The following is an 18,978-nucleotide window of genomic DNA, read 5'->3' on the forward strand; positions in this document are numbered from 1 at the left end:
GTGAGACAGAGAGGATTATAAGTATTGTATATATATATATATACTAAATGATGGTGGGGTCCAGAGTCCAAGCAACGTGTACTCTGTGGTGCTTTGGATTAGGCTGGATGAAGAAATTTCCAGCAACTTGGCACGTAAAGGATCCTCTCTCAGACTGCACAACGAAGAAATTTCGGCTCAGCCGGAGATTAATTAGGACATCTTCTCTGTCAAAAAAGAGATTAATTAGGACCGGATAAAGTTTAAACTCATAATTAAGGGGGTTTAGCACGATTTTAAAGGTTTCTTTTGTTGAAAAAGATAAGAATCGGAAGCCAAGAAAATATCTTTTAATCCCTATGTTAATATTAGGGCAGTTGGGATTTAAAAGACTCCAAATAATCTCAATTTATCCCAACATATTAAAGTCGTTAATAGGATAATTCAGAGCCTTCCGGAGTTTGAATTCTAACAAGATTAGTTTAACTGAGATTATCTTATCTTCGACTCTTTCTTTTCCCTTCTAAAATAAAGCTATAAATTATACCTATAAAACTTAAAATTAATTGTAATAGTGTAGTCCCTTGTGAAAAAATAAGATGATAGAGATTCTTTCGTGAGGTCATAGATGATGTAACGGCTAAAAGCTCACTGCTTACTTCAGACTAAGATTTATAACTTTATTAATACACCATAGACCATAGTCCATAGCCAAGACCCTCGTGGACGAACGTGGTGGTTTTGGATGACTCGGGTTCGAGTCGGGTGCTTACATGAGTTAAGATTTTATAAAATTTTAATTCTCAATAATCCTCCTTAAAGATAGTGAGTCATTGCACTGTCAGCTAAATATTATCCAAACCACGGCTTGCAAACAAATAAATTTTCTTTTTTCTTTTATTTTTCTATAGTCAACACCGAGGTTTGATCTCATGACCTCAGTAATTAGTACTATAAAAATATTTAGATAAATACACCCCTATAAATTACCTAATTATGTCACTAAATTCATTATAAGTTCTGTCAGAAAAAAGAAAAATAGGTAAATACAACCATGAAATTACCTAATTTTATCATTAAATTCATTAGAAGTTCTGCTAAAAAAATTAGATAAAAACATTCTTAGTCTCTCTTTCCGTTAAAAAAGGTAAAAAAAAAAGATTAACTTGGGAAGATGAGATGCGACTTGGCAAAGAGGAGGACGAGGATAGTATGGTTGCTTAAGGAGGAGCCAACTTGTTGAAAGAGGAGGAGGTGGGCTATGATAGAGAAGCATAAGGCGGCACGACTTAAGGTTTGAGGCTTTTTAAGACTAAGGAAGAACTAGAGATTGAGCAAGATGACTCCAACTCAGGTTCAATTTATATCTTATAATTATGTTCGGACTTGACTCAACTTTAATCAACTCGAGCCGTACTCAAACTTTAGTTGAGCCTGAGTCCGAGGTGTGCCAAAGAGCTCGTTTTAACAGCCATTGTTGTTGGTAAAGGTGTTAACGGAGTAGATGATGGAAGGAAGCAGAAGATATTTTTTAAATCAAAATTAAATCAAAAATCCCTTTGTGAATAGTATTCCAACTAAACGGTGCGATTGAGATCATCAAGAATGAGGCTCCCATCTTAAGGACGGCCCAGATTACTTCCCCAAACACCATCACAGATCTCTTTCTCGCACGATCGTATCAACTTTCTTTCTCCCCCCCCCCCCCCCCCCCTCGGTCTCCCTCTCTCTCTCTCTAATGGCGGAGGAAGCGATGAAGACATCGATCCCACCTCGGTACGATCTCGACGCCAAGTGGGACGCCTGCATCGACCTCACCTCCCGCCGCGTCGTCTACTCTACCCTGGTCGGCGCCCTCGGCGGCCTCGTCTTCTTCCGTGAGATTTAATCAACTCCATCTTTATTCTTCTTCTTCTTCCTCCTTCCTAATATTCTTGACAAATTCCATATCTTTCTCATATTGGTCCTTCTCATTTCTTGGATCGATTTCTCTTCAAATTTGTCAAGTTACTGCTTTCGGAGTTGGATTTCTGCGAGAAATTTCTTTTCTTTTCTTTTTTCGATTTAGACCGATTTATTTCCCCGCATTCGATTTTCTTTTTCCTTTCCGAAGATTTTTCCCTTTTGTCTCCCGCAAATTGATTTCCTCTTTCCCTTTAAGATCGGTTTCTGTGTCATTTTAAGTTCGTCGATTTGATGCTTCCTATGAGGAGCTTCTACGAGAGATTTCACTTTTTTAGATCTATTTATTTCCCACATTTAATCTCTTTCTAGGTAAAGAGTTCTTCAAGTTTGCGTTCTTTTTTATTGAATTTGCTCGTCTTCGGATTGACTTAGAGATTAATCTGCATTGAATCTTGCAACGTTAGATGCTTCATGGTTGCAGTCTTGGTTGGTCAAGATTTGTAACTCTGGGAATTTCTCTTATGTAGCATCACCAAGTCACTACTATTTGCCTGGTTTCTTTGTTATTAATTAGTTGTATGCTTTATTGATGGAGGAACTACAGTTGTGATAGCAGAACTTGAGTTTTTTTTTAAGAAAAAAAATTTATTGCAATTAGATAGGTTTTGCTAAGGTACTGAGCCAATTTAGGGCTGGAAAGAACTAGGCCAAGCAAATGCTAGAACGGGCGTCCTACTACATGAGGTTGCCTCTTGGGAGGGATTAGGGAAGAAGTAGTTTTAGCCTCATTTCTGAAGAGTGTTTTCATGACCTAATGGATACCCACGTCCTCCTAAGCAAATACTAGAATGCTAAAGAATTTTGAACTTGCTTTACTAGATATATGAGCTTAAAAGAACTTATTAGACTTTACTTTTCCGTTTCTTTTTGACTTTACCCCTGCACTCATCCAGGTGTGTTCATGTTCATAGTTGACTTGGTATTTTGGTGCTTCATATATATTTTTGCTTTTTTCTCAGTGTATTTGCTGTATTATTTGTTGAAATCAGAAGGTTTTGTTTTCTAGATAACAAAAGAATAGTTATGCATTCAGATGCACTTTCATGCATGGACACTTCATAGAACTTTGTGAGGGCCAAAGAGTTTGGATTTTCTTAAATTTAATGTACTCAATTATTTTTGTCCCTTATCATGTAAGATGGTTTATGTATATTCCAGAATTAAAATCAATGTTCAGTATGTTTAAGATTTGCAAAATGCGCATGTGGAACAAGAAGAATTCTTTCAAAAATTCTTTCTATTTCACAAACCTTTTCTTTTTTACTTTTTTTTCCCCAGAAATAGCATGCATTTTTCCCTGTTAGTACTTAAAATTCATTATGTACATTATGTAGCAAGATTAGTTGAGTCCTGACGGTAAACTTAGTTCAGTCAGTTAAATAAACTAATATATATTTTTCTTCCTAAATATGAACCTTAAAATCCTAAGTAAGTTTTTTTCCTAATTTTTTTTTAAAATATAACCTAATTAGATTATTACTTCTTCAGTCCAGTCAATATTCTATTCTTACTCACAGTAAGACAAAGCCAATGACAGAAATTAGGAATAAGATCCGAGAATATGTACTGATTTCAGTCTACTTGTTTCAAATTGATAACTCAACAACTTAGTAGGCCATGATTTATGATGCCTTAGATCATGATGTTCTACTGCTCATCAGTTTGCTTTAATACTCCACGTGTAAGTTATCTCTTAACTTTTCGCCAAGTTGTTTAATTGCTATTTAGGCGTCATATCATATTTAGTGGCAATGTACCATTTTCTCAAGGAAAAACTATGCAACTTTTTAAAGTTGAGGAAAGTATTTTGTATCTTTAAGGTTTCTATTAGCTGTAGCTGGTCTAGTGGTATGTTAATTGAAACAGTCACTGCTATCCTTGATAATACAAAATGTAACTGTATTTTGATTCTAGTTGATTGTTGTTTCATTATTTAGCCAACTGATGTCTGATGTACTGACAGGGAGTAGGACAACTCGCTGGGCATCTGTAGCTTTTGGTGCTGGAGTGGGAATTGGAACGGCATATACAGAAAGCTCTTACATATTTGATCGTTCTCCTCCTAAGTGCTTACCTAAGGTTCAAGACTTTCAGTTATTCATCCTGCTTCCTCTTTAAAAAGAAAGTTTATTTTTTTGCCATGCATCTTTATTGTTGATTCTTTTTTCTAGTGCCATGCCTCTGTGATTGGTTTATTTCATAGTTCAAACAGAAAAGCAGGAATATCATTTCTAGGAATCAACACATGTGTCCAGGGAAAATAAAAAAATAATTTGTCTTGTTGCCACTAGTCTAACTACTAAGTGTTTAAGGGAATACTTTATGCTTAAGGATGGACCACATCACAGAGATGTCGTTTTGTGAGTATAGGTGCATAAGCTGTGCCATAACATCTAGTAGCATGCCAGATCATCCTCATCAGTGAGATGCTGAGTATATATTTATGGCACCTATTGATGAGATTTGACCTGCTGCCCCTAGTGTAATGTGATTTGTGCAGTCATTGCCTATTTTTCTTTTACCTACATCTCTGCTTTCTGAATTGCTTCTCGCCTTCTCATGTGAATTTTGTATGTTTTTCTACATTTTATAACAAACTTTTCTTTGCACAACTTTCTTGATGTTCCTGAGGAAAAACTGGCTGCATGTATCCTGTGGAAGCTACATGTTTTCATTAATATTATATTGCATTACAAAAGGTTGAAATACAACAGCAAATTCATCAATAATTATGCATTTAGATTTTCACCAAATTGGTCAGAAACTTGCATATTCATAAATGACATTTCATTTGCATGTTGCATCACTAGACATAGTTAGGAGTGACTGCTTTTGCTATTCATCATTGTTGCTTTCATCTAATTAACCACTTACTGTTCTTCTCTTTCTTTAGAAAAAAAAAAACATCAAACGAACAGATCAATCAATTTTTCTTCTGCCAAATTTAATGTATGCTCAATGGACTATGTAGTGATCTCTTTGCTTCCACCGGTAGGTTTATATATATATGTCATTGGAGATTCTTTTGATGATTACTGCCTAGACGCCAAATATTAAAAAGCATTTATGTTTGAAAGTGCATTGTTTTGGAGGTGTCTTTTGCACGGGATATGCAGTTTTCTGATTACGAGTTGCTGGATATTTCTTGGAAGTGCTTTATGGTTGTAGATGCTCAATTTGAAACCGACACTTATTATACTCTGCCTTTTCTGTGTAGGATGAGAAGTGAAAGATGCCAATTGGAGGCTCGAACCAATTTGGTCAAGCTATCCTGACATATCCACCTTAAATTTTATGGTTAGAGGATGTATCTCATTTAGAATGGTTTAATATGCTCGGATGCCCCACATTTTCTCAATACAACTTTGTGTTGCCTTTGTTGTTATTCTCTTTGATTTTTGAGAGCAGGTATAACCTGCTGAAATGTTTCCTCCATTTGTAAGATTAGCACCGAAAGATGCCAATCATAAGATTTCCTCTATGCATGTATTACAAGTTGATTTACATTTTGGCCCGCCTGGCAATCTTCTTAGGAGAAATTATGATATGAACTCTGGACTACAGCCTTTAAAATTATAGGCAACTTTGCTTGGTTGTCTAAGCTGCTCATGGAACTCTGGTGGCAAGCATTCCGCCTGAGGGTGCTTTTGAAGAGCTGCAACTGCAAGAGATGGTCACAGGTTTATTCATAGGTGTTGAAGTTATCGCTGCATTTACCTGACAACCAGCTTCCCCATTATCCTGATTGCAGTAGATGCCATAAGAATCACGATACGAGCAAAATCCACTAACATCTGCTGCTTTGAAATTTCTGTGTAGATGGGCCTAAACTTCCAAACGGAAGCAATCACAAGACAGACAGATCCTTATGATTGCAGTAGATGCCATAATTCACAGGTAACCATGCTGTCTTCACTATTCTCCAAATTGACACAAGTTTCTATTTCTTATGTCATCAAAGCCAGGTTCAGGTTCACTTCACAAAAAATAAACAAAGAGAGCCTGATATTTACACTGATAAATGCTTTATATGGCATATACATTTTGAATCATCTTGTTAAATCATTTGGACCTTCTCTTCCCCAATAATCCATCTCGTCAACTGACTTGGATCCTCGGCAAGGGCTTTGCACGAGGGGATGATCCCAAGGTCTGCCCCAATTAGGTCATATTCGCGTAGAGCAGCTTCCATATCTGCTTCTACCGGTCTGTCATCTATGCCCTCCAGCCCCGTGCTCAAAGCTTCGGCATAGTGTTTTTCTTTCTCGGTGTCATGCTCGAAAGGATCCATGACGGGACCCTGCAGCATACATGGCATATTGTAATGCTACAAAATAAGCTCATAAAAGAGGGAGCTATGTATCTGCTTGTGCAAATCATGAACGAGCTCCAAAAATATCTAGAATTAAGTCCTACGATTATTTTCTATATCCAAACTGATTTACATGCAAATGACAACCACTGATGAAAGGTATGAAAATAAAGCATAGATATGCATTCCCAGCATCATGGGTTATGATATATAGCTAGACTCGGCAAAATGGATTTAAGGAAAAGTTATGTGCTGCCTTGATCTACTCAATTGTCAGAAACCCAAAATGTGAAATTGTGAACATTATATATCCTTAAAATAACTTTATAGGATAAATATAAGACTGGCCATGATTTATTAATCAGAAGATTGCCAGCATGGTTAAAAAATCATTACTAAAAGACAAGTACTATAGAATATTAAAAAGACGATCGTCACCAACAGTGGCTATATTCAACTTAATTCAACATAGGATCTGTTTGATAATAAATTGTGAGAACTGAAAGTGCCAATTAAACAATTGGACCGACCCAAAAGAGACCACATATGCACCAAAAGGGAATGCAGATTATATTTTTCTCAAAGGATCAGATTGGAAGTAAACAAACCAAGAAAATGTTTGACAAAGTAACAAGGTCAAATTAAGCTGAACAATGAAATAAGAATAATGCAGTAGCCTGATAGATAATTTCTGCACATGTTAGCAATTAAATATCCATTATCTCAAATTTCTTTGCATTTTCAAGATTTTTTTGAAGATCTCCATAGAAAAGCAAGATGTCCAAAAGATGCTGGAAATATCTATAATCAAACCAATGCAGTACCCATTACAGATATTGATTAGATGGCGAACAGCCATTACAAGCAAAACTAAAGGACATCTGCAACACAAGAGTCCCAGATTCTATGGTATTACATAAGATATGAAAAGAAAACATAAGCAAGTGTATCAATTGTACTGTCAAACAATGAGTCTCCAAAATGTGTAAGTGAAAATAAAACAGGAAAAAAAGAAAAAGTGATGGTTAAAGCTTTCCCCTTAAACTCTAGGAGATAGAAAGCACTAAGATCATTTGAAAATGCTAAACTCGTAAGCTACTCTAAAAATTTAAGCTAGTTGAGAAGGGTGATTTTTTAATCCTTTGGCCCTCGTTGGTTTTGGATTTAGGGGAGGTCTCTAAACTGGTTCAGTAACTAAACACTAAAATAACTCTATTTTTTAATCAAGTTCAGTCTTCATTAAATAATTAAATAAAGATATATAAATTCTAATATTCTTTTAATTTGCTTCTAATTTTACCATTGACATGACTTACATCTATCAGTTTAGTATCTTATCAATCTTATCTCTTATCTTTTATCTTCTTTCCTCCCTTTTAAAATACTCAAACATTTATATTGTAAATATTATATCCTCATGTAATGAGAGCTCTAGAAATAAAATAAAAATTATAGAAAAATAGTGTAAATAATTTGAACAGATAAAATATAATTATTTTTAAAACATTTTTACTAATAATATCATTTAATGTAGGTTTAATAAAAAATTATATAAAATAAAAGTAACCCATCGGTTATTACAAAGGGATGTTGTTTTGTCGGTTTAAATATAAATTTGCGGGGTTAAGGTTAACTAAATTGGTTGATTTGTGAGCTTAGAAGGCAGCAAATCAACCAATTTGTGGGCTTACAAAACAAGCCAGTAAACGTTGTTTTGTGGGCTTAAAAATAAATTTGTGGGGTTAAGGTTAACTAAATTGACTGATTTGCGGGTTTAAAAGGCAACAAAGGCTACTTCACTGGCTTACAAAGAAGCCAGCAAACATTATTTTGCGAGCTTAAAAGTAAATTTGCAGGCACACAGAGAAAAATTGCTATTTAAATTAATCATACAAATCCAACAGTTCTGTAATAAATATCATGTGAGATTTATTTTTAAAAAAATTAATTATTACGTGATGAGTCACTACTCTGACATTTGCAGGCTTATATGTTTATATATTTACGGGCTTAGTCGAATTATTTGTTGGCTTAGAATGTAAAATCTGTAACTAAGAAGAATAAGTTTGTATACTGAGACTAGTCAAATAATGTCTAATCTCATCATCATTGTCCTCTTTCCTCTTATTTCTCTTCTCCTCTCTCCTCTCTCAGCAAGAAATGCGCTTATATAAGATGTAAGGCAGTAAATATATCTCTCATTCATTCAAGCTAACAAATTGCTATTATAGACACCATATAAGCATGCAAATAATTTAATAATTACACTTAAGCCTGCAAATGACCATTATAGACACCACATATTATTTATAAATTATAATAATGACTACCATCATTACATAAAAAGGGTAATTTTGTCCATTAAATTTACATCTCATCCATTTCCCTCCAAAACTAATATTTTTTCACTTTTTCACATTACATCACAAATAATAAATACACTCTTAAACTAATTCAGAACCAAACACCAAATTACCTTAAACTAGTTTAAGGTACCCATATCTCGACTAAAAAATAAGACTAACTATTCGAGATTGAGGCTTAATCTCAAACCAAACAAGGCCTTATATTCTAACAAAAAGAAACAATGATCTCTCATTAGTTTCGGGTTAGCCTTATCTCTTATTACTGTTGTATTAACCTTTCATGTGATTAAAAGAGGTCATGACAAAGTAAGAGCTCATGGACAATAATGAAAAAAGATTTTGTAGCATTTGATTAGAGAAGAAATGTATGAGTCATTACCTGACAAAGTGCGGCATAATGCCTATAAACCTCACTGTTTTCATCTCGATCAAAAACTAACGTTCCACCATACCAGTCGCTAGCTTTGTCGGCCGGTGCAAATGCAAGATACCTGAAAAGAAAAATTTTAGGTCCAATTTTCCAATCATAATCATACCTTACTATGGAAACTAATGTACATGAAATTTTAGATGGAACATCATCTATAAGCAACACAAGATCTTACTATTGAAGTAATTTAAATAAATTGTCTTGATCTTGTTTCTGATTCTCTTATTATGACCTTCTGACCTTCTTTCAACAACTACTACTTGTTAGACAGATTTTTATAGAGGTATATGTTATCCCATTAAGAGTTCTGTAAAAGAATAAATCTTCCAGTAATGAGGTGATCAGTACGGTTAAAGAAAGCACTTCCTTTAATGGAGAAGTTAACAATAGTTAGGAGCATTGGATCCTCCCCTAACATGTCGACCAAATGCCAAAATATTCATTAAGTCTCTGTTTCCAGTTTCCTTGTTCAAAACTTCTAATGTAGGCTTTCCATAGCAGTATATCAGAGTAAGAAACCCAAAATAAGACAATAAATGCACACATTTGACAAGTCATTTAATCTGGATTCTGGAAGCATCTTTTCAGCACAAAATATCAAAGTGAAATTGGGGTCATCATTGAGATCCCATAAAATTAGAGGTCCCATGTGTATTGGTGTTTCTAATAAAATTGCCTAGGAAAAGAAGGCAATGACTTTTCACAACTTAGTGTGACATTTATGCTGTCCAGAAAGAGAGAAGCGATGAATTAGTCTCGCTAATAAAAAGCTCACAACTTATATCCATAGACATAGTACAAAAATTAGAATCAATAGAACCCAATAAAATAGGAAATTAGGAATTATGCTTATAATTACCTTTTGAAAATATCTTCCTCACATGAATCAGCTGAAAAAGAAAGCCAACTCAAGTCACCATAAGCCTCTGCTTTGAGCCCCCCTTTTGCATGTTCTGTCAATGTATCTTTCACAGTGGGAATACTTTCTTCATACTTCCTTTGACCAAACAACCAGTTTGGGCTTTTTAGTTGTATCTCACTGCAATATATGAAAATAGTTTCAGCAACCCTTTATATGCAACTTTGTTAAGTATGGTACAGATTTTTATACAGTTTTTACAGTATCGTCAGTAAATATGAAACACAATTCTCTTGAACTGCCATGATATTGTTCCTAATTAGCTGCCACCGGTCACTCTAGGCCTTCCATTTGTATCATATCATCCTTCAGCCAGAACCCCATAGGATAGAAATACAGAATTTCCAAAAAGAGATTCAGCAAACTTGAGAAAGACATTGATAACTATTTTATCCAATAGCTGAATCAACATATAATTAACTTGCTGTCAGCTATGTCAACCACAGGTAATGTAAACAGTCAAATGATTGGATTCTCATTTTTTGGAACTAGTGGCACTATGATGAATATAAAAAACTGAACTTTGTAACTATGCTTTTCAATAACTTAACAGAACAAGAAATAAAACTCATTCATGATGATTAATACAAAAAATTTGTCAAGTACTTCTCTATTTATGGTGTCATAATTCTATCATGCTGGCCTCCAAATGTCGTTTGACTCATATCAGTATGATTAGCACCAAGAAAATTAAGATGGCAAGCATGAAGACCTATTGCATATAGAAGAAATATTATTGCCATCTACTGGGCAACTAGCAGCATAAGGTACTGATCCTATATTTTGTACAGAAACTTCATCTGGAAGAAACTATTTCTACAGATTCCATCGAATAAATTGTTGCTACTGTGCTAGAAAGCTCAAATCTTCTAAAAAAATGCTAATAGGGATATGAATTATGAAAGTAAATTCTTGATGCAATAATGCCAAGAAAATTCAGGCTTGCAACTATTTTCTAAAGGAGATAATTAATGAGAAAGGACAGTAGGCAAGATTGAGAAAATATACGCTGCATCTGGTGCCATTCCATGATTTCCGGTGTTGCCACTTAATTTCAAATCATAGTCACTATAAAGACTGACATTCTTTATGGAACTGCATGTCCTTTCTATTAGTTTATCAAATGATGTCAGTTTCATTATTGAGAAGTCCTCTTTGCAAGCTGGAATTGGTGCAAGAGTAGTTCCACGTCCATTGATTTGTCTTGTGTCAGCTGACAAACTGTCCAGGATCAAAGATGTAAAATGGTTAGAAGCATAAAGAAAGTCCTACCAATAACTAATGTTTGAGTGTCCAACAGAGTAGTATTTATCAAAAAATAGATAAATTTCAAATCAGTGTGAAAACCAATGAACTGAATCCATCTCTTTGTTTTACAAACCTATTATTGTAGTTGTTATCTGGGACGAGCTCATCACCAATTCCTGTAACATGAAGGTAGTAATCGGTATCCAGCTCCCAAAGAGCTGGTTTCCCCTCTTGTGGGTGAAAATAACCCAAAAATCTGGTAAAACAAGCATGACAAGTATCAAAAAGAGAAAAATGTTAAGAAATGGCATTCAAGCAAAAACCACAACCCATCATGAAATAATGGCCCATCTCTATAGAAGAGGTTAGTTAACAGCTGAAGTACAAAAATAAGTATCAAGTACTTGCAAAGATGTTTCCCTCAAGATGAAAAGAAAAATATATAATACTTAGAAGTTGCAAAGATATGTTCCACAGGTAAAGGTTCTATTAGAAACGTACAAGTTTATTGCGTCTTGTTTTTCACCATCTGTGTAGGCATTGCTGTAATATCTCTTGATGGATTTCAGAAACTCACGAGATTGAGTAGTAGCTTTCCATTTGCCTTGTCTCTCAGGGAAAACCTGGAAACCAGGTAACATTTATTTGCTGTCAACTATTGGATATATATACTGACCATGTTGCATCATGATAAGCTTAACAAGAGGGAAATAAATAAATAAATAACAGAAAATAAAACGCATATACACCATGTGATGTGCCGCAGAGCCTCCGTACTGCTGAGCAAGTGCATCACCCATGCTCTGATACATATCCATCAGAGCTGCTGCAATGCTGCTGTCTGGATCAACTTTAGGAACATCTGTCAGTCCCATTGCATGGAGTTGGCGGCCTAAGGCTGCCAAGCCATAAGCATACTGAGCAACATTTGTGCGATCCAAGCAGTCAATGCAATTGGTACGAAGAACTCCACTTTGAAAACGAGGCCCATCACCTATCAACTTCTGTTGATTTAACTCTTTTCTCCTATCCTGAGTAACTGTAGTGGCATTAGGAGTTTCAATATTACTAGCCATCCTTGCAAGATCTCCAGAACTAGTTCTAACATCACCAAGAGAAGCATCCCTGCAAGAAAGTCACAAGTAGGGTAGAATTTCACCTGAACACTCTGACTCCTAAGGTTCAAATTGTGGAGTCATAAAGATTATAGTGCTGATGATATAACCTACCACATCCCAAATTGTATAAGATCAAGAATAAAGGTAACTCTAGAATGAGCAAGTACCTTGAAGTGCTTGTTCGACTAAGTTGAGTTGATCTCCTTTTGGAGTTTTTTGGTTTTCCACTATAATAAAAACCAGTCAAATCCAGTGCTTCACTCGCTACTGCACCTAAAACAGCCAATACATTGGCAGACTTGCTAAGATGTCAAAAGAAAATTTCAAAAATATTAGTTCATGGAAGAGAACGAATTATTAAAAGACAAGAAAGTGTCAAGGAACTAAGGAAGAAATAAGACCTTTTCGCAAACTTGTGGAAATCCCAATGGATGAACTTCAATTGTCTTTCTTCTGGTAGAATCTGATTAAGATATCCAACTGCATGAGCAAACTCACGTCGTAGCATCATTTCTCGTGGCCTTTTCTCAACAGTCTGCATAGATTATCCAGACACCAAGTCGAGTACCGGTACAGTAGCAGTTAAAAAAAGGAAAAAGAACTCACAGATGTCAAGAAGTTAAAAATATCATGACAGAAACTGTGACTCTTATATGTATAATTCACATGAACGTGTTGAATGAGTACTAATTTTCAGTAAATATGCCTATGATTTCTATGGGAAGCAGTTGACTACTTGTGAACTCAAAGGACACAAAACCAGCTGGCCATGAGATCTCACTGAAGTCTCAATTATTGTAGACTAAAAGATGCTGAGCTTTTGAATCATTTAAAAATATGCCATGATTTGTGCAACCTAAGAATTCGAGCAACATTGCAATTATTCAGGCTCATGTTTGGGAATAATCTGTTGCAAAAGACTCTTATAAGAACAATTACTTTCAATTCTTATGGAAGCATATATTATTTAACACTTACAATAATATTATTTTGGGCAATGATGGCCGCGCCACCATTGACACGGCATGTGCCGGTCAGCATGGGGCGTGCTGAGCAGCATGCCTTGGCACGCTCCTATGTGCCATTGACACGCATTTATAATATTTTTAATAAATTTTTTAGAATTTTTAGAAATATTTTTTGGTCTTTGGTATGTTAATTTTTGGTTTTTGGTTTAAATATATATATTAAAACCTACAATGTTTTATTTTTAGATTATTTTTGTAAATAACATATTTTATTAAAGATCAAACAATAATTAAATATAAATATTATTTAACACATAATATAATTAAATACATTCTTTATAACTAATATTAATGATCGAGCACTCCATAATAAAATTGAACGCATAATAACACTCAACACATAATATTAATTAATAAAAGTTCAATAATTAAAACTAATAGTTAATTAAACATAGAATGACGAGGAAGATCAAAGACTTCATTTATCAGCACAAAAATAACACGAGAATGTTGCATTAAATACTATCAATATTCTTCGAAACTCATCCATTAATAGTATTGCTTGTTCTAACGTCTCACATGATCTTCATATAAATAGAAATTTTATAATTCTTCTATGATATATATAAATATTGAACATACACATGAACGCTCAGCACCAGCACAAGTATAGACACACCATAAATATAGGTTTTGTGGCTCTGGTAGATGTGATTGATATGATGGTAATGATGATGAACTTATATTATCCTTTTGACAAACCTCTAATGTCTTGCTACCTACAAACTCAAGTCTTTTGTAAAAATAATCTCTAAAAATATTATATAATAGGAATAGATGTCTCATTTCCATCATCACCACCATCATATTAGATCTCATCATGATCACTATCACCACCACCACCACCACCATTATCATCATCATTATCATTATTATCTCTAGTCTCATCATTATCAATTTTATCTAAATTTTCTAAATAATCAATTGATCAGTTGAAATAATAATGATTAATAAAAATAGAAAAAAATTAAAAATGCTCCACATGACACAATAACAAATACACGACCATGCCGGTCGGCACAGCTTGGCATGAGGGAGTGCCACTGGCACACCCCGTGCCAAGTGTCGTGCCACTACTGATAGAGGGTGTACCAACCAGCAAGGCCATTCATGATTTTTGGTTATGTTCTCAAATTGTACACTCTTGGACATAAAGTGGAACACCTCACGCTACTGGAATCTTCATATTAGTCATGAATTTTGGGAATTAGGGTTTAACATGTAGGGTTTGGCTTTGCTAGTGATAAGATAACTTTGAAGTAGGACAAGGATATGTGGATCATCTGCCTTTATCAATTTGGATATCAAAATTAGAGCAATAAGGTTAAGTGGTGATTAACCCTTATTTTTAGAACATAGATAGACCCTAAAATCTAGGAGAATGGATAATTCAAGTGAAAACACTTCCCTGACATTAGTAGATAGCCTAGAAATGGTTCCTAGCCACATAAAGGACTTTGGCCTAGATTTTGTTCAAATTGAATGAGGGAGGTGGTCTACAGGATATTTGAGGCATTCAACTTGAAGATGAATGACCTCAATTAACAATGTCTTAATTGAAGCAGGATAGTGTCTGAATTGACTCAATGTCGACATCTTCTGCATCTTTTAGGTTAACTCTAATTATCAATAGGCAACAAATTGAACTCGAACTGAACCAAATCTTCTAAACTGAGAAGAAAGGACTGACATTAGACTGCAACAAACACAGTTAAACCACAGATCAGAAATAACAAAATCCAGACCAAGCACCACAACCAGATGCAGTTTAACCCAAATAACGTCAGTTGAGAAAGAGATTGATGCTGACCAAATAGATAGCATATTCACACACTTCACTAGATTATCAGAACATGTGGAAACTATGTTACAAATATGACAGATAAACAGTATGAACTGAAGGGCTGGACAATAAATACTTTACTGCAATGTGTCCTGAAAAACATACAAATAAAGGGATTCCACAATAAGTTCCAATGAGCACCTTGATTAGATTTAGTACAATAATTGGATTTCCGTATCTCTGAGCCAGGTCATCGAAATGAAACTTTGTTGCTTGATATGTAGGGTCATATCTTTGTACTGCACGAAATTAGAAGAAAAAAAAATGTATCAAACAATCAGCTTGCTGAAGCCAAATAGAAATGGTTATAACAGAAGAAATTGTGTGATACAACAAAAGAATGCAAAATCGTACAGTTATAAGCAATCAACATAGGTCTTTTCTTTGTCACTACTACAGAAATCTTATGTGCATCTTATTTAACATGTTCTTCTCTTTTTGATTCAAAATTATCATATAAAACCCCTATATGTAAATAATATTAGCAATATAATGACAAAGATTCTTAATCATCAAACTTACAGATGATATCAGGTTTAGGACTAAATCTTGAAGCTTCTTGGGACCAAAAAAGAGGGATAGAACCTCGCATCTGCACTACTGAACTCATTTTCCCCTTCTGTGACCCAGCTTCTTCCTCAAGTATTATTTGTTCAGTTTCAACATCATTAGCAACTTTGCCATGATCGTTTACTCCTCTTTTTAAATACCTAAAGAACAACATAACAGAACCTAATAATCAAAGATATCCAGATTTCAAGTATTGGTATACAAAAAAAAGATTCATACTATGTTCACAGGAACAGAAAAATGAATAATAGAAGTCAAGTTCGTCAGAACACAGAAGACAAACTTATCAGACTTTTCTTTAATGGCTACTTATCTTGGATATGTCTGGGAACAGTAACAAATAAAAAGTACAAGTCTGCTGCCATTTTCTCTTTCCACCTACTTCTTCCTCAAGTGAACCACCATATCCTACACAATTACCTTTACTCCATTGCTCTTATGGGCTAGGTTGATTTTAATCAGGTATTTAGCCTCAACTAGAATACATCCTAAATCTCATTTCTCATGACTAAATAAATTATAGTACTACGGTATGTTCCAAGTGTAACCAAATGGAAAGTCAACTTGGATAGACCTTTTATTCCTCAACTAAGCTCAAGTACCATCCAATTCATACTATAATAATTACAAGCAGTTTCCTCTATGAGATTGTACATCATCAAGAAATAAGGCCAGCATAACATGTCATTGTCAGACATCATGAAGTAAATAACAAGACAACAGAATAATCAAGTAACAAAAAAGTAAGATGTCCTAGAGAACCAATAGAACTTTGAAGATTCAACTGACATTCAATTGAATCAACAAAATAGTTAAGGACCACAATTTTTTTATGAACCACGTGATCAAACTATTGATCCTAATTCAAACAGCAGCTGTACCAATGACAAACAACTAGAAAAGCCAGTAGAAACACACTCTTAATAAGAACAAAAATGAAGGTATTACTCCAGAGAACTACTAATACTAAGTTTGATATTAATTACGATTTATAATGACTTAGAAGGACTGGGAAAACATTGCAACTAATTTAGATAAATTAATACACAAGAGCAGAAAGTTGCCAAAGATGGGATTAAAACAAAGCTGAAAGCAAATTGTACTTCTGAATTCATTCTTTGACTTTGTTTGATACATAATTACATCAGTGGACAATTAAGCAAATGACTAAAGATTTGTCATCTAAGAATATAAAATGTACCGTGTGCCTGCAAAATGACGAGACCGTCTGGATATCAAACCAACACTAAATTCTCGGCCAAATATTGATAATTTAACCTGAAAACACAAACGGAAAAGGTAGTACTGATATTAGCTCTAGACTAATCTATCAGATAGTAAAATAAATTTTGGTAAGTTAAGCAAGGCACAGACCAACATATCCAGGGTTTAAATAAAGGGCAGAAAATGTGAGGTTATAAACAGTGATTTCAGAGGATTTGCTACGGGAGGATAAATTATATTGATTGGTAATTGGAATTGTCTCATTCATGAAAGAAAAAATCATGTCAACAGAAAAAAGAAAAGAAAAAAAAATGTGAAAACCATAATTTTACTCGTTGCATCATATTTCAGTGCCTTCACATATCAGTTTTCATTTTTTACTTTGATGATTACACCCTGATAAGTGCTAAAGTGGAAAGACAGAAATTTTCAGAAATTTGTCTTTCTCACCAGTTAAAATTAGGAATTGAAAAGATGTTAATCTTGATGTTATTTTACTCAAACATTCAAAATAAACTGTCCTATGAGCAGCAGAAAATTAAAGGGAATCCACTGTTAGCGATAAAGAACCTACGGAACCTAGAAGTGCATACATAACCTCGTTACATATTAAAATGATATGTTACATCAAGCCTCACCTGCTTGAAGTGTCCATGAACCAAAGCAATTGTCCAGAGAGTATTATGACACCTTGAACGAATTGGCTCAGTGAGGAACGTATTCCACACAAATAAGTTCTCACATGGCATTTCCTTGCCTGTTGAAAAGACGTTTTGCTGTAAATTTTGCATGATAGGGTATGTGTAGCTGTAGAAGAAATCCTTTGTGAGATCCACACTTGATAAAAGCTTCTTGTACCTGTGACCAGCCAAAATAGCTTTTAAAGCTGGAGTTGAAGAAAATAGAAATGCCAATAAAAAATCAATCACAAAAAAAAAAAAATGAAGGTGGAAAAGGAAAGAGAATGGTCATAGTCAGTTTCATAATCATTTCTCTTATGGACACCCTATTGTTACTTTTGAATATTTCCAGTAAACCGTCCTTAGTATCTATGATCTAAATTGCTAACGCGTACTAGTCAATAAAACAAGATGTAACAGCGAATAAATAGAATAATCACGTAGACTATAAACAAGAAAGGAAAAAAGGCAAAATTTTATAGTTACCGGAGCTCATTCTTGGAGTGAGCAACATCAGATTGCACCGACGAGTGCGGCACCGTGATCAGTTGGCTCTCATCGATACAGTACACCGCGTGCCCGCAAATACTCCCAATTTGGCGCCTCTTTGTCACCAGAATCAGATAATACGATTCCAAGAACTTGATGCACCCTAACAAGAAAAAACAGAAACCTCCCTTTTCTCAGCGAAACAAAAAAAGATCAAGAAAAGGACATCGCAGACCGCAAAGATCTCATCAAGAGACCTACCTGCGATGCCGTACGCCTTGGTGACGAAGGCGAGCCCTCCCGTGGCGCGATTTCCCTCGCCAATCCGCTGCAGAAGGTTCTTAATCTCCAGCGGCGTGTAGACGACGGGGTCCTCACTGACGTTGAGATCGGACGGCTCGGAGCGGTCGATCTTGAGCACGCGGAAGAAGCGCTTGTGGCGATCGCTCCCGATCAGGTAAAACCTCTGAGAGGATCCAAGAAAGAAGAAGAGGTCAGATCGACGATGAGATCGGAGAAGGGAGGAGAGAGGAGGGCGGGGATTACGGCTCGCGTTTCATAAAGGCGGAATTTCTCGAGGGAGGAGGCGGCGAGATCGAGGTCGCCGTCGAGAAGCGGAGGCCGAGGAGGCTTAGGGTTCTCGGGCTTCGCCATTTGGAGGAAGACCCGAGGGAGGAGGGAGAGCCGGAGAGGCGATTTATATAGGAATCGGCGATGGCGGTTAACTTGCTACATATATTGCATGTTACAGAGGAAGAGCTTCTTCAATTCAATTGCCAGTAGGATGTTATAATTAATTAATTAATT

The 18,978-nt window shown here is 35.2% G+C and overlaps 2 protein-coding genes across 3 annotated transcripts; one reads left to right on the plus strand and one right to left on the minus strand.

Moving 5' to 3' along the window:
* Positions 1-1,691: 1,691 nt before the first annotated feature.
* LOC140773399 (MICOS complex subunit MIC10-like) lies at positions 1,692-5,448 on the plus strand. Of its 2 annotated transcripts, none has more exons than XM_073115927.1 (3): positions 1,692-1,856; positions 3,908-4,037; positions 5,162-5,448. In XM_073115927.1, exons 1-3 carry the CDS (start codon positions 1,718-1,720, stop codon positions 5,217-5,219), a joined length of 327 nt encoding a protein of 108 aa, XP_072972028.1. In that variant the 5' UTR covers positions 1,692-1,717; the 3' UTR covers positions 5,220-5,448. The 2 variants fall into 2 exon arrangements, with proteins under 2 accessions (XP_072972028.1, XP_072972029.1); XM_073115928.1 differs by having other exon boundaries at positions 3,908-4,023.
* A 412-nt stretch (positions 5,449-5,860) lies between these two features.
* On the minus strand, positions 5,861-18,917 carry LOC140773398 (phosphatidylinositol-3-phosphatase SAC1). The gene is made up of 16 exons (XM_073115926.1): positions 18,718-18,917; positions 18,433-18,637; positions 18,169-18,334; positions 17,641-17,860; positions 16,980-17,056; positions 15,731-15,918; positions 15,350-15,447; positions 12,739-12,872; positions 12,505-12,639; positions 11,969-12,344; positions 11,721-11,842; positions 11,353-11,475; positions 10,980-11,192; positions 9,912-10,091; positions 9,002-9,113; positions 5,861-6,244 (listed from the first exon to the last, which is right to left on the minus strand). The coding sequence occupies exons 1-16, from the start codon at positions 18,823-18,825 to the stop codon at positions 6,002-6,004; spliced, it is 2,700 nt and encodes an 899-aa protein (XP_072972027.1). The 5' UTR covers positions 18,826-18,917; the 3' UTR covers positions 5,861-6,001.
* Between the last annotated feature and the right edge of the window lie 61 nt (positions 18,918-18,978).

This window comes from Typha angustifolia, chromosome 13 (assembly GCF_048772165.1).
Source record: "Typha angustifolia cultivar Huaian chromosome 13, ASM4877216v1, whole genome shotgun sequence".
NCBI lineage: Eukaryota > Viridiplantae > Streptophyta > Magnoliopsida > Poales > Typhaceae > Typha > Typha angustifolia.